Source organism: Dermacentor silvarum, chromosome 2, assembly GCF_013339745.2.
Source record: "Dermacentor silvarum isolate Dsil-2018 chromosome 2, BIME_Dsil_1.4, whole genome shotgun sequence".
Taxonomy (NCBI): Eukaryota; Metazoa; Arthropoda; class Arachnida; order Ixodida; family Ixodidae; genus Dermacentor; species Dermacentor silvarum.
This window is the reverse complement of record NC_051155.1, coordinates 169,396,006-169,412,682: the sequence shown is the minus strand read 5'-3', so window position 1 is coordinate 169,412,682 and position 16,677 is coordinate 169,396,006. Positions and strand designations below refer to the sequence as shown.

Here is a 16,677-nt window from a genome sequence, read left to right as displayed (position 1 = left end):
AGTGTAAGAGTAGGGTTGAAAATTAATATGCAGAAGACAAAGATAACGTACAATAGCCTGGCAAGGGAACAAGAAGTCAGGATCGCCAGTCAGCCTCTAGAGTCTGTAAAGGAGTACATTTATCTAGGTCAATTACTCACAGGGGATCCTGATCGTAAGAAGGAAATTTACAGAAAAAAATTGGGTTGGAGTGCATACGGCAGGCATTGCCAAATACTGACTGGGAACTTACCACTATCACTGAAAATAAAAGTGTACAATCGTTGCATTCTACTGGTGCTAACATATGGGGCAGAAACTTGGAGGTTAACAAAGAAGCTCGAGAACAAGTTAAGGACCGCACAAAGAGCGATGGAACGAAAAATGTTAGGCCTAACGTAAAGAGACAGCTAGGAGGAGAGCGGTGTGGATCAGAGGGCAAATGTGAATAGCCGAAATTCTAGCTGACATTAAAAGAAAGAAATGGAGCTGCGCAGGCCATGTAATGCGAAGAATAGATAACCGGTGGACTATTAGAGTTACAGAATGAATACCAAGAGAAGGGAAGTGCATTCGAGGACGGCAGAAAACTAGGTGGGGTGATGAAATTAAGAAATTTTGCAGGCGCATGCTGGAATCAGCTAGCACAAGACAGGAGTAATTGGAGATCGCAGAGAGAGGCCTTCATCCTGCAGTGGACATAAATATAGGCTGGTTATGATGAAAATGAAACAAACATGATTACATTAAATGCTCGTGCTGTCAACAAAAATATATCATATTGACTGTACATGCAATTCACTTGGGCCCGCGGCAATTGTTGTGAGCACCAGTGGAGTTTCCATCTATTGTATATTTTTTTTTTTTTTTTGTAAACAGATTGGAGCTTGAATGCTTAACAGTATAGTGCAGCAATATCCTACAAGACTTGGTCTGCAACATAGATCCAGAATCACTACTCACTACAGAATCATCACTACAAAATCTATAACTTAGTACTGCAAAGAGCTTCTTGTTGATACTGGCCTGAGCATTTGCCTAGGTCTCATTCATGCTGTTATATGCACTATTTATGCTGGTGTGTAAGAGCATACCCTCTTTGCATCATTGCACGATGAAATAAGCAGTTGCTGCAGCATAAGGTTGCTCTACATCTCAACAGCAAAGCAAGAACAAACTGCACTTTATGTCTCGTATTTTATTTTCACAAACATGCATACATACAAATGAAACTAGCAGCTTCTGTAAACCTTACGAAGGAACGAGAAATATTCGACCCCCAAAAATGGCACTTACGGAATGAGTTCTTAGTGAAAAATAAAAACAAAAAAATTGAAAAGCTGCTAAAAATAGTCTTTACTCCTATATCCACAGACAAGCTCCTTTGACAAACTTGGACGGCACTCTTTCCTGCAAAGGGAACAAGCTCCCTTGCACAAGGTCATATCGTAAAAGATGCTAAATAAACTTCTTGTCAAAGAGACAACATGTGGAGGGAATGTGCGTCCTGCACAGTGTGCAAGTGTCGTTCTAAATGTTACCAAACAGTGAAGTAAACGTTAAAATGGACAAAAAAGTAGCACAGGTACAGAAATAAACACTCCCATATAAGAGGTGCGTAAGTTCCAACAGCAGAAGTTATTACCCTTGGTTACTAAAACACTAAGCACTTCGACAAAAATCATTTTTCAGCGAGTATGAAAATCACCTGTTCATCGACAACATAATTATACGTCTTTAGCAAAATGTCTAATGACTACTGCTCAGGCATATGTTGCCACGTGCAGTCATCGTGTACTGCTGCCAAAAGCAGTGAACACAACCTGTTTCAACGCCAGCCAAAACAAGTAAATATACAACCTGAAGCAAGCAAATCATTTGACTGGACAACCATTACCAGAACCTGCACACTACACCCAAACACCCATAACCAGCACAGTGTCTAATGGCGCAGCTTCATATTTTATTATTTTTTATCATTAGCTATGGTATTAAAACTCGCAGCGAAAACATCTGCTCATGGTTAAAAAGAGGCACATCAACCTGACATGAGCGCAGAGGCCATATTTTGCAACGATTGCTTTTCAAGCCCAATTTTTCTGCCTTTTTATCATGGGTTCACACTTGCCATTATGTGCCATTTGCTAAAACTGGCAATGGTCGGTATAACAATTAGCAGTGGCCGAAATAGTAGCGCTGATTGGTAACACGATTGTCCTGACAATGTTCACATCATTGCACACACCGTTTTTGCCGCGACTGGCCACTCAATTGTGAGGCTCAGGGAATAAAAAACGACACAAAGAAAATCATTACAAAATACAGCCCCCAGGAACAGCCTGATAAATTCCAGCCCAACTCCAAAATGCATTACATTTTCTGGGGCACATCTACTTTGTGCATGCATTTTACTGCTTTTTGATAATTGATAGTTCAAGGCTGGAAAACCGCTAGAATGTCACAAAAACCCAGTACACAGAAAGCTACATAACTCCTAAGTAAACAAACAACATAAATTTACGACTTACTGTTGCTTCTTGAAATATTCACAAAGAATGTGGAGCAATAACCTAACTCCTTAGCTCTTCACAGCAAATATCTTGGTGACATGTCAGCTGTCAAATCAATTAAATGAATAATCGCTGAGAGTCACTCAAGCATTTCCTTGACCTTGTTAAAATGACTACAGCACTTTATTGAAGCAAGCACAAAGAATGTTGTCCTTGCAGACTGTGGGCGGCTCAAGTCTCAAAGCTTATTACAATATTGTACATTATCTCCAACAGACTTCTCTGTTCAACTCTACCAAATATGTGAGTTGGTAATAAAAATCTGTTCGCTTTAACCACTTGTCAATAACTAGGAGACCACAGTACAAAAGTCATAGCAGAGTCCTTCAAACATATCATATACAGTCTGTAAATGTCACACTCATCTTTCACATTTTACACTACACCAAATATTGCTAAAATATCATCTATATAAAAAAACCTTCCAAAAATATCTTTAACAGTCAGTGTAAAAAAAAAAAGTACAGAAGTAAGACAGCTGGCACTGTACAAATGCAAGTTGTTACAGAATCTGTTGGCAGCTACCAATACAGATGCAGTGAAAATAAAAGCTAAAGCAAGATAATAACAATCACAACCACCAATCTGATCAGTATATGCTTTCCACATTTAAAAGAGGTTCATATCCATAAGAACAGAAATTAAAAAAATTGGCAGGTGCAATGGCATTACGCAGTCCAACTGCTCGAAGAAAAACAATGTCAAATCTCAGAACCACGAAAGAATGTTATACTTTCCTTAAAAATCCAATGTTCATGGGGGCCGAAATGAATGTAGTAGAACCTCAATGACATCTTTCCATTTCACACAATTTCCCACTTCATATATCATGACAGAGAACATTAAAAAGTCCCCCCCCTCCCCCCCCAAAAAAAGTCACTTCAATTTTCCCTGTCTTTTTTTTTTTTTTTTTTCAACACATCAGTGGGGTTTCTACTGTATCAGTTCTTACAGGCTGCAGAGCTAAGTGAAGCCTTTCTCTTGCAGAAATACTTCGCCAGCTCTACAGCACTTGCATTCTATCGAGAAAGAAGTATGCTATGATGAGGCCAATCAATCTGCCCACCAACCATACATATCGACCACCCTTAATAGCTGCCATAATGAAAAAAGCATGCGGCTTCACTCAGTCTCTCTTGTGCTACAAGCTGTGGTGTACTATGGGTCCATCAGCTGTCAAAAATGACCTTCCAGGCACTTGAAAAGCTTTCCCAGCCAGCTTGAACATCGAGATAAAAACGCTATAAGAGCACTCATTGCTTCGCTTGCAGTTACTGTGTGGCTACAGAACACTGCATAAGTTTACAAGCCATACTAAATGAGGAAATAAGGCAGGACTGATGAAGCAGGAGCCACACTGGAAGTACATACAGATGCGAGAGTGTCCATGCAAGGTTGATCCTCGGCACACCACACAGCTTTTCTCATGATTAGGATGTCAAAATTGGAGGCAATGGTACATATACAGGCATAAATTGCAGGTGCTGTCCATACTCTGCCCAAATGTTCAAGCAGGAGCTGTTCAATTTTACTTAAATAGCAAGAAGTGGTGAACCTGCAAATGTTTACAGAACGGCATGAAAACAACTAACCACATGTGGAGAAAGGTCAAAGCTGATGGCCCAGCAGTAGTTTGTAAAGCTGTTAGGCACTTGTAGTTCAACAGAGGACTCAACTGGCAGCTGCAGGTATCAGTGCACTAAGGGGACAGGCAGGATATTTTCTTACTTTGTTGATAATGAACTCCTTCGAAAGCTGCTGGCTACATCACGAAGACAATGAGGAACATACAATGCCATAGCAGAGACCTGCCTCTCTTCTAAACAGGAGCAATTGTTTCTAAAAAAAGAATAGTAGCACTTTTATGTCACAAGAAATGGCAGCCTGACAAGTCAACACATGCAGTCGTGCTCATTTTGAAATTCAACAGCATATGAAAACTGAACAGTTTTGCAGTCATTAAAAAAATTACATGGCAGATAGCATGTGGTGCTACTATTTCAGCTTTTACAAACTCACTGGTCCCACAGCGCAGCAATGTAGTGGTAGTGCACACTACACTTGCTCAGCCAAAAGTGGTCGTGGCACTAGAATCAGTAAAAGGACATGGCTCTCCTCTTGTCAGAGCTCCGTGGTCATGACAGTGCGCCGCTCTACCTGTCGTTTGGGGGTAGGGACATCGGTGGAGCCAACATGCCATGGCGACAGCTGGTTGGATGTGCAGTTAGACAGAGTACGCTTGACCACCACGGGTGCGGCAACCCCACCGTTGCTGATGCGTGGATGTGTGGCAGAGGAAAGTGAGCGTGTCACCGGATTTGCCCCAGCAAACGACGTCTCCTGCACACACAGACAGAACAATTTGTGGCCCATCAGACAAGTATTTATTGCAAACCTGCAGACAATCAATCGTTCAGCATGAGCTGCATGGTCCACACTGTGCATATTCCACAGGCACACAGGCATGCAGCACGCACAGCATGGTCCACCATAAAAGGGAACACCAAGCACGTAACGGAGTTCTACTGTACAGTAATTCTGCATCAAGATCATGTGAGGTTAAGACAAATAGGTATATACTGCAATGGTTCCACTAAGGGTAGACAAACAAAAATATGAGTTTGAGGAGTCTGCACAGTTTCTGCATTAAAAGTGCATGTGAATAGAAGTTATTCACCTCAACAGACACTGCCTGCTGTAACTTAAATGCAAGTCCAACAACTTCACCTCTGATCAAAAGCTGGGGCTCCCAGAAAGGAAACGCTGAATGAACTACTACTTCAATGTTAACTGTACACATCAGTCAGTAAGGACACAAGCCAAATCAGATTAGCAGGTCAGTGCTGACTTCTAAAAGAAAACCAAACTATGTGAGAAACTCAAATAAGCAGAAGCAGTTCTATGCACGAAGACCAAATCAAAAGTTGTATGAACATCAGAGGTTTGTCTCATTTTCTTTAGAATTCTGCTCATGCCGATTACAGTAGACCACCTTTAAAATGAACTTCTAGGTTAAATTCTATCGTCTAAGCACTCTAAGGACTTTTTGTTAAGTTTTGCATGAGCAAGCTGAACTGCTGTGAATCTACTGATAAGATAAACTGATTTCCATATCTTACAACGTTAGTATTAAAGGAAGTCTGCTGTAGTGATGATACACCACAATGTGGAATTTGTAAATATGCTATAATTAAAGTTATTATCAGTATTCCCATACAACATGGCCTCAGTTTTACAAGCTCACCTACAACAAGCAACAGTAAGGCAGAGCCACAAAATTGCGCTAAAATGTTACACTACTTTCATGCAAAAGTTGTTCAGTGCTACTTATGTCGCACTGTATGACTGGCTTGCAGAAACTGAAATTACTTAATGATTTCGGCTGCAGGTTAGAAAATTCTACATTGTGTTCTGCAACAGTCAATACCATTTCACCCATTTCCAGCAAGAAGAAAAATGTGAGTTGAAGCTCTGATGGCTGTAATCCATTAACTCTTTCCCTACCATGGGGAAAATAGGTGTTTTTTGTATGTTACGGCAGTTGTTTTTTTCTGAAGGAACTACTGCACTCAATATTTAATGTAATACATAAACAGAAAGCAAAATGAATGCACTTTTCATGCGTAAAAGTTTTATTAACGTGATGTATGTCATAAAAAAAGATATAAATTGTTAAAATCAAGATTGTGCGAAAAAAATTGAACAAAGTTTGTAAAGACATGCTCGTATCTACTAGAAAAAAATGTTACGAAAATTACGAGATATACAAAATGTATTGCTGCACTATCTCTGAAAAAGTCAAAATTTTTCATTGAACAGGTATCTCGCTACAAAAATTTAACTGCAAGCACTACAGTTGGGCGTGTCAGGCTGCGGCCGCCGATGTTCCAGGCTGGTTTGCGTCGTCGTCGCTTTCAGACTCAAAGTCCGACGAAAAGTCAACGTCCTCTGACTCGCTGCTATTCAATGTATCGGTAAGATTAGCCGCAGAGGCAGCGGAATCGCGATATCTGCGATCTCCCGAAGCGCGCGCTTTGTTTACGGAGCCACACATTTTTGCACTCTGCTTTGACGATCGCAAAACTTCGGAGCGCATTTAAAAATCAGCGCTTGGCAGGAAAAAGGCGAACTGCTTAGCAAACAAAAATATAGTTTCTCCTCTTTTAAGTCCGATAGCGCAGTATGTCCGTGAGTGGCGCAGAAGGTCTCGAAAGCAGCGTTTCAAACCATTGATAGAGGACTAACCATGCTCAATGGGCGCAGTACTTAAGAGTTGAGCAATGCCTAAACCAGGTGAAGCCGCTGCTCAGACATACAGCCCACATCAACATCAAACTACTGTATTTGCCCAGAGAACACACCTTTTGTGGGATACATATGCACTTAACGGTGATTTACCTATAGACACAGCACACAAGCAGCAGCAAACTTGGAACAGGACAAACTGACAAGCTACACGTTGTGTTTAGATAACACTGACATTTTCAGTGACCTCACCTTTTGCCGATATTGCCTTTTAAGAAATTGTCAGAATAAACTTGCTTTAAGTAAATAGTGTCCTTTCAAAATCAGAAGACTTCCAAGTGCATGGTCGGAAACCAACAAGCGTAACTTTTTCGCAGACAGAATTTATTTTTTGTAAAACAGTGAAACATTCGGAAAATCCTGGAATGAGCCCAAATTCATAAACCTTACAGAAAATTCAGGAGAGCTGGCAGGTATGCACTAGTGTTCATGACACTTGCATGGTTCAAGCTATTGTGCTGATTTCTGAGGCTGCAGCATGCTTGGCAATCGATTATGCTGCGACACTGCATCACACTTGTAAACAGCTGTGCATGACAGGTGCTCTCATTGTCTTTCTCGTGTTCACTTTTCAATTTATGCAGACAGTACAGCCTCCGTCATACTTAGCCCGAACACACTTTAAGCCCCATTTTTGCTTCTCCTGTGAACGTTGCTGGAAATTTCTGGTTTGAGCGCCTTGGAAAGTGCTTGCTTTATGCAATTTCCTTCCAACGCATTTGAAGTTTGCTCCTTACAGCCTGTGTATCTTAGAAACAAGCTCGCATGAATGTGTCTTTGCTGTTCGGGATAAATCTAACGGCGACTGTACAGGTCCATTCGACTTTCCTTGCACTTCATGAATGGGTTCAGATCAGCTTATTGCCACTTTTGTGTTTATGCAAAATAAGCTCGGCACTTTATGAAATCTATGCTACCACTGCCACAAGGGCGAAGAATGCTGTGTATTCATCACTCATAAACTAATGGCGATGTGCTGATGCCACCATACCCCACACTGGTGAAACGTACGATGAAGTGCAAAGCTTTCTGAACTAGTTCAGTGAGTGCGAGCAATAGTAAATGGACCTCACAACACGAGGGCGTGCAGTTGGAGACTTACAGTGAGCACCACACCATCCAAGTTCTTTTTGGGAAGTGTTGGGGGAGATGGTGGTGGTGGTGGCAGTGGCAGTGCTGGCTCAAGGGTAGCAGTGGGAGGAGAGGGAGGGGCATGTTCAGCGGGTGCACTAATGGGTTTCTTGGACGGCAGGAGCGGGGTGTTGGGAAGGGGGTTGCTGTGGTTGCTGTTGTTAAGCAGCAGTGCGGCATCAGCCTTGCAGCCTGCCGGCGGCAGTGTTTCCTCGTCCTCGCTATCAAACTGAATGAGTAGCTGCGAGGAATCAGGGCTGCTGGCACGTGGTGCCTGCTGGTGCGCGCATGCCGGCAGCGGGCTACAGCCGCCTGCGTTGGCGCTGGCGGCGCCACTGCCGGCAGACGACCCTGGTGACTGGTGGTGAGAGGGAAAGGAAAGGAGGGAGTGGCACAGAGACAACGGGGAGGGAATCATTGTGATTTTTCAGGTTACAGAAGCTTCACTCCTTGACACAGTCACAAACAGCATGCAGCAAACAACATGCTTCATTTTTATTGGTCAATTTATCAGCGCTAAAATGGTTAGGCAGCTAGCACAAGAAAAGGTTGCAGATCACTGACCAATTATAACAATGCTTGATAGTGTTTTACATCCAACACAAATGATACTTGAAAAGGACTGATTTTGACCATAGGTATATTTTAGTGCACACCGAAATCACAGCAAATGGGTGTCTGAGTCCCATTCTAGTTGGAACATGGCCACTGTGGTTGAGAATTGAATAAATCATCTTGCTTAGCAGCAGATTGCCGTATTTTCTCAGCCACTATGGGAGATTACCATGTTACTGCTTTTGTGTGCTCTTTATGCCTCAACCATGCCAAGATCATCAAGACACCAACGAACTCTCAAACTGGTGAGTGACTGATATGTCTGGGCTTTGTTTTCTTAGCCGTCAGAAAATATGAAGAATTTGCTATTCACTGGTGCCCATCCTTAGTGCTGTCAAGTTTCGGCATCTTTATGCCAATTAAGAGAAGCACAGGATGCGAAGGTGCACATACTAATTACTGACCTTAGTGCTAATTCTTCAACTTGGTGGCAGACTTCTTTATTAGAGTTTAGGAAAACAAACATGCTTGTTAAGACACTGCTAATAGATCGCTTGCACCTTCATCGCCATGTAGAGGGACACAAAAGCGACAGAATGCTAAATATTTTTATCCTATCCACTCATCTCCAGAAATGCTGTGGAATCCCCACTATTGTCCTCCATTATGGTAACCATGACGCCAAGTGCGAGCAGTCTATAAAACAGGCATTCCAATTTCTAGTTTCATGAAATGCAAGTAGCAGAACATTAGGCTGGTACAGCGAGTGCAGTGGTACAGCAGCTGCCTTGCAAAAGCAAACGAAGCACTTATTTTGGACACGCCAGCAAACAAGTATTTTGACCCTACTGATGTCAGAGAGTTGGAATGAGTGTGACATGGTCATTTGATTGCTGGTTTATGTTTCTATGACTAGTATAGGTACCACTTTACTGAACAAAAAAGTGAGGGGGCTCTTGCTACACATTTAGTGCAGACACAGTTGTTGGCAACGCAACTCCTTATGCTTCTCAGTGATGGTATTGAAGCCCATCAGATTCATCAAAGGTCTAGCATTTTGACTAAATGTGCATATACTTTGTTTGCCTCTATCATGACACAAAAGCTCATTCAGTTTAAAAGGATGCTTCTCAACGGCATGGATGCTAGAGCTTGGAACAAAAATTTCTCACAGGCATGAAAACAAGCTCGATAACTGCAGAGAAAGCGATAATTGCCACATTTGGTACATAGTGTGGAAAACACTGAAATCCCACTGTAGGCTACAACAAGGGCAGAGCAGTTGCTTAAAGATGTCTGCTCTGCAACAGAGCACTCACTGCTAAACTGTTAGACGTGTGCTTTGATAGTCCTGAAAATTTAGATAGGCTTCTTAATGGATGTCATTTCTGAAAGCAGTCCATATAAATGTAGATGCATAACTATGAGGTATATGGTGAGAAGGTGGGTACAGCTCCACTCACCAGTGCAGCCACTAGGTCGCCAGCATGTCCGTTGCTGAGGACAGCAGTACTATCAGCCAAGAGATCCTTTGTATCACTGCAAATACACAGCCACATCTTTCTAACATAGCAAAGGGGTGACCCTATCGGTTTATGTTTATAGTCGAAGCCGGAAGCCCAGCTGCACAATTAGGTGTCATGCCCTGAGCACACACTGTGTAGTACAAAAGAAACGTACAAAAGAAACAGTACAAAAAGAAAAAAAAAAGTACGAAAAGTAAAAAAGTACAAAAAGAAATAGTACAAAAGAAACAAGGGCCATTAAGGTCTTTGTCCTTTCTACGCCCCTCCTGTGTAGTGTGTAATGGCAATATGTCATTTTTTTGTTTTTGTAACATACTCGCCCTTTTTGCATGTTTGCAAAGCACAGCTTCATATCATGATAATTTGTCATCAACTGTCCCCTAGAAGTAGCAGTGCAGCTGCAATGCTAAGCAGCTACAGATGCAATAATTACCATTAAATTTAACAGCTAGCTAGTGTTTGCAGCTAGCATTAACACAGCCCCTCATGCCAGACTCTGGGATTAATAATTAAGTGCGGCCTCCTAAACTTACCAGTATCTTGGTTTTTCTCTATTCACAGCCACTTTGGCTCCAGAAAACTCACTGGATTCACTGCAAGTGAGAAATACATATGAATGAAGTTGTTAGTTGAGCCTTGATAAACAAGCATGAATATTACAATTACTGAATTCTCAATAACAAAGCAAATCTAAAATGTCTTTTTGCCAATAATACATGTAATAAACATGCTTCAATGAAGATCAATTATAACAATGTATTTTTGTGCCGAATGCGGTTTTGTTATAACAAGGTTCAACTGTACTGCCTTTGGGCTTTCATGGATGTGGCGTATCAACTTACCCGTTCACGTGAATGACAGTCTTGTACTTTTCTGCCACAAGGGGCTTTCCATCTTCATCGTCCGATAAAAGCAACGGCACATTCTCTCCAACAACTCCTAGACTTGGCACTGCAGCAGATGAAGAATTACAAAAAAAAAGAGGCTCTGTATGTGTTAACCCTTCAATGCCTTATGTTGCAAATTCGTGACGCACTGAATAACTATAGCCTATGCCCTGGGAATGTTTTCTGGCTAAAGTGCCGGCTGTCATGAGGTGCCATCGAGGAGCCATAGCGGGAAGCTGGCAACCACTGCTTAGAATCATGATCGACAAGGTGCTCACATGTGCATGTCAACTATTTTCTAAATGTTTTGCGAACATAAAGAAAGTCAGTTCATTCTTCCAAAATTTTCTTTTGTGCATTACCGCATGCATTACATTAATTTTTGCATTACCACTTTTGCTACAATATGTTTCAAGTTCGCAACGTTCGGCATTAGGGGCACTCAATGGCTGCAGCAACACATATCCAACGACCTGGAAAGTGCCTTGTTTTTCGGCAGGAAATTAACGTTAGGTCCTCTTACGGTGAGAAGGGGCTTCTAAATGATAACAGCTGCCTAAAAGGAAGAGAAGTTGCACAAAGTCAGCGCCTGTAGTCAGTGGCGTAGCCAGGAATGTTTCTTTGGGGGTGAGAGGTACGCACTTCAGCGGGGTGGGGAGGCATGGCAGGTGGGCGTTGCCGCACACTGTTTTATGCCAGGCATCTTTGGCACAGAGAAATTTCGAGGGGAGAGGGAGAGAGGAGGGGAGGAGGATGGCACATGTCTGGTGTGTGTACCCACTCCCCCCTTGGTTACGCACCCTGCTTGTAGCTTGCACTGACACCACCAAACATTGGCAAGCTGTCAACGGCACTCACCAACCAGGGTGCAAGGGACTCAGTTATTTTTTTTTTTTTTTTTGCCAGATGCAAAGAGCACTTTGCACCTGTCTAAAGAAAAGTGTGAACTGTCTTCAGTATTTTCATCAGCTATAGACTAGCAGAAAAAGTGGTAGAGCCCATTTGTTAAATATGTGGTCAGCTTTAGAGCAAAGTACACAGTTTTGCGCAAGTTAAGGCCAATAACTGCTTCAGACTACTAATTTGTTTTGGTTTTTTTTTTTTGCAATACTATGTGTGCAACATTTCTTGGCCTATGTTACGCATGTCGCGAATTGCAACATACCCCAAAGTACATCGAGAATTCAGTCTTGACACAAAATATTGGTGACATTCGATTACGAGGGCCAAATAAGTCACAATCACTTGCAACAATATTTTCTGCCATGCCTTTAATAATTTTGCCTCAGAGAGTTAACTAGCACTACTATATTACAACTAACATGGGTAAAAACATCTCAAAGAGCATCCTATTAATTACAAATTATAAAAGGCTGAACTTAGGAGCACCTTAACAATTATTGGTCCTGACGAAAACATATGCTCGAGTATTAAACTTTTAACAGCTGCCTTTCCAAAGTACAATATTGTTATGAGGCAGAAGCAGGTGCTAGTCATTTACACAGGCTAGAGCAACACAACTAATACGGAAGGCTAAACTCCTCTTAAAACATGACACCAGCGGCTAGCCGCCAGCTCGTTTCAGTTCACTAGTCTTCTTCACCGTGACACTCCCCACCAGCAATGGAGCGCCGTCCAGGAGCAAGCTACGGTGGGCCACTGAAGGCGGGCACGTAGGGCTTCAAATGAGCAACGTCCGTTTTTGGTTGCACCAACGATGTTTAAATGGCATTTTTCATGCTAACTCTGGACGACCTGGCACAACTGCACTATTATTGTGTAGTACTTTGTATTTTAATGTACTGAGTTATTTTTTATTTTTTTTATTTGCCATCTAGACAAAGTATCCTGCACTCTATTCGAAACAATGCTCCGGACAAGACATGGAATTGTTTTCAGTGCACTTTAAGATGCTGCAAGCTATAACACTAGGCAACTAAGTTTTGCAGGAAAGCTAATATCTCAATACGGAATCGGATCGGGAGGGGAGGATTCCTGCAGTGAAATTAACAATGGGCAGATGGGTCTCACTGCTGAATATGTCAGAACACACTTTACATACCAACAAGACAAAAGCAGCGAAGTTGTAAAAAAGTCACAGGCCTGCGCGGCACACGCAGCGCAGTCACAGAGTAAGCTGGTGGAGCGAGCGGCTTAAGAGTAGCAATTTCGGCACCACACACAACAGGGTGCCCCTTCGTGGCAAAGTCTCTTTGCCTCGTTTTGACGAGAGCGATCTCAACTGTCCACCCGGCGTCGACGGCGAGCTGTGGTTTGTAATGCTCTCTGCACAGCAGTCTGCTGAGCCGATGATGCTTGGTTGTAGCCACGCACGTAGCTCTACAATTCGCTTCTTCAGCAGCGGTTCGTGCCTTGCGAGGAGATGCCATAACGTGTACCGAAGAGGTACCGAGAATACGTGGCGCACATCTCACATTGGGATTGCGTTTATTGCGCGCCTCGTCTGAATCGCATCTCATCGTTTGCGCCTGTGCATGCGGCTTTTGCACGCGCCTTAACTAGATGGGCACCACCATACTGGCGAAGGCTCGGGTCGGCTGCGCCTGCACGCCTGCCTAAGGCGCGTTTATAGGGCCTTTTGCTGACGCTGATAGCAAGGGCTTGCGTGGCTCAGTGGCAAAGTATCCGACTCCCATGCAGCAGGCCTGGGTTCGATCCCGGCGGAGACCGGGTACTTTTTTTCACATTTCGGGCAATAGCGGTTACATGGCGGCGGCGGCGGACAACAACGCGAACCGAAACGGCTATTAGAATGAGCCCATAAGAGCTTATGCTGTAAACTATTACCCAACACAAATATGGAACACCTAGCTAAAAACTCCCTTATTTAACAGCACAAACACAGCAGTGCTACATAAAGTGCTAGCCATCTACAGCATTGCACATGGATGTGCACAGCAATCAAACAGTACAATGTGAAGAGCTCCTATCCACTAACCAAAATTATTACACATGAGAACTCAAATGTTTGTCAATCAGTTGAATTCATCTTCTAATTCAGTTGGTCTGCCTGGCTGACTTTCTCATGACAGTTTTTTTAACTGTTCATCAAGGGAGAACCAGAAAACTAGCAAATAATGATGGTGCAAATGGCAACATCCTTAAAAACTTGGCTGTGTTGCAAACCAGACATGTGTCAACCCTACACAGAAAAGAAGATTATGTACACAGTTTACAGGTTTTTGTACATTCAATGTGCAACATAAAACTGAAAATTGCTGTCTGCACTTGCAAGCAAGCACTCAACACATAATCCTTGCATTAAGAATGAGCATTACAGCAACATTCTAGGCAGTATGACTAAAGCTTCAAAGCCAACAAAATATCTTTGAACCACCTATCGCCACGGCTACATGACTATAGGTTAAATTAACTGTTTTACTTTTACATTATATTTTCAAGGAGATATCTTTACTATTTCATTAAGCTATAGTCTAAAAATCTTGAAGATCTCTCTTAGGTGCAGACAGGTTCAAGCGAAAATGGTAACTCTTACCTGTCTCTAGTTTCTATATTTTTGTAAGCACCTCTCTTGTCCATGACAATAAAACCAGTACTTAGCTGCAATTCAAATTGATAAACAAAAGATAGTATAGACACAATATGTTTGGTCTCTATCCAAGTCTGGAACAATAGCATGCAACATGTTAATGCCTTCTGCATGAACTACAGCAGAAGTCGTCGACTCACCCCTGCGCTTGTCTTCTTCCGCCCTGGCCTTGAGGATGTTGCACTTCATCTGGTCAGGAGGTATTGGCTTGGGCATACCACTGCTGGTACCAGCCTTGGCCTGGTTGTTCTTAACGCCGCATGAAACCACAGTGACAGTGCCAGCTGCACAGCAGTCCTTGCCACTACCACCACTCATTCCTGCAGAGCTGTTGCTGTTGCTCCGGTTGCTATTGCTTCTGCTGCAACTAGTTCCACTACCACTGCAGCTACTGTCCAGGGCCTTCAGTCTCCTACTCAGCTCCTCAGCATCTAGAAGCAGAAAAAAAGCAGCAAGAAATGGACTTGACCACTTAAAGCTTAAGTCGAGGTGTTCTTCACCTGCAGCAACAACTAATAACCTCTAGTCCAAGGGCCCTGTGTCTCATCAGAACAAGTGCTGCCCTCGTATGTGAGCAACTTAGAAAACAGAAAGTCTTGCAAATAACTTGACTTCATTGCAGAGCTCTCCCCACTGTGGGCGGTGGTGGAAATGTCACCCATTGCGCCCGTTTACTGCTCACTGCTTTAGTTTACTGTGCACCACTCTGGCTGAACGCCCACCCCGTCCATTGAGGGGGCACCCGACAATTAGAATGGTTGATTTGGTTCAAGGTTTCTGTGTTTTCTTTTTGTTTTTTCTTCCACAATCCTCGGATGTTCAATTCAATTCAATTCTTTACTTGCAGACTTAGAACATACAGAAATACCAAAACTGGTTGGACCCATAGCCAAAGGCTAGTTGCTGGTCCAATGAAAAATAAATAAATTATAGGTTCAAAAACAAGTGAGATACATCATGTGCATACACGTATCTATCGTACACCTTTAAGTAGTACGAGCGTACAAAGGAAATGCGAAATAGTGAAAAGCATGTTACAGTATGAAACATTTCTAATATAAAACACAAGAAGAGGATTGCAGGCAAGTTCCTGCATTATTATGAAGTTTCAAAGCATACATTATTAATCTCGAAAAAAATCTAAACAATTAAGCATGGTATTTTTATTAGGCTTCAACGATTTATGAACAGAATAAAGGACATCATGATTGTTCACATTGAAAAGGGTTATTCAGGCTAAGCAAGTATTTTTTAAGCACGGACGAAAAATTATTTGCTTGTTTTATTTATGCTGGTAGTTTATTCCAAATTTTTGCCCCTGAAAACTGAAGCAAACGTTGTCCTTAAATATTCCTAGTTGGAGGAAGATTAAAATTTCCGTACATTTGATTTCTGGTCGCTCGAGAGGATGTGTAAAATGTAGAACTATGAAAAGGCAGGTTGTTCTTAACAATATTGAAAACACACGTGGTAATTTTTAATTCGTGTATCATATCATACGGCAAAACATTCATTCTATTAAACAAAGGCTGACTAGGTTCATCGTCATATGAATGAGTAATTATTCTCAGGGCTCTTTTTTGGAATTTGCGTGCAGGTTCAAGATAAGTTTTGTATGTCGCACCCCATGATTTATTACAGTATGCGATATGGCTATGGATGAGTGCGAAATATTAAATACGCAGAGTGTTATTATCAAGATGATGACGTGCTTGTGAGAGTGCGTAGCATCCCGATGCGAGCTTTGTGCAAATTGCGCTTATTTATTCTTGCCAGTGCAGACTGCTATCGAAAGTCACGCCAAGATACTGAACTGATCTGACTTCCATCTAATGGAAAGTCGTTTATTTGTAAATCTAATGATTTATCAGGCAAGATATTGCTACGCGTTCAAAATACCACATATTTAGTCTTTTTAATGTTAATTGTAAGTTTGTTCATTAAAAACCAATCACTTGCTTTTTTCAACTTCTTTTATCACGTGGGGAATATTAGAAAGAAAGGTGATGCGGGAGTTGAGAAAATTGCACTTTTCCAGTGCACTATCGATAAAAATTGTGTAGAAAATCGGGTGCCAGGAGGTGCCGTCGCACTACAAAGTGCCCGGCTTTCCATTGACGCAATGCCAACGTTTTGGACTTTTTTTTGTAAGG

The 16,677-nt window shown here is 42.2% G+C and overlaps 1 protein-coding gene across 1 annotated transcript in view; it reads right to left on the bottom strand.

Moving 5' to 3' along the window:
• Positions 1-1,162: 1,162 nt before the first annotated feature.
• LOC119442089 (band 4.1-like protein 5) overlaps positions 1,163-16,677 on the bottom strand; it is a 33,860-nt gene continuing 18,345 nt past the window's right edge. Inside the window, exons 12-17 of the mRNA XM_037706817.2 lie at positions 14,665-14,955; positions 10,909-11,017; positions 10,600-10,659; positions 10,004-10,079; positions 7,957-8,343; positions 1,163-4,889 (exon numbers count right to left, since the gene is read on the bottom strand). Coding sequence (XP_037562745.1) covers positions 4,671-4,889; positions 7,957-8,343; positions 10,004-10,079; positions 10,600-10,659; positions 10,909-11,017; positions 14,665-14,955 — 1,142 coding nt within the window. The 3' untranslated portion in view covers positions 1,163-4,670. The remainder of the gene's footprint in view (positions 4,890-7,956; positions 8,344-10,003; positions 10,080-10,599; positions 10,660-10,908; positions 11,018-14,664; positions 14,956-16,677) is intronic.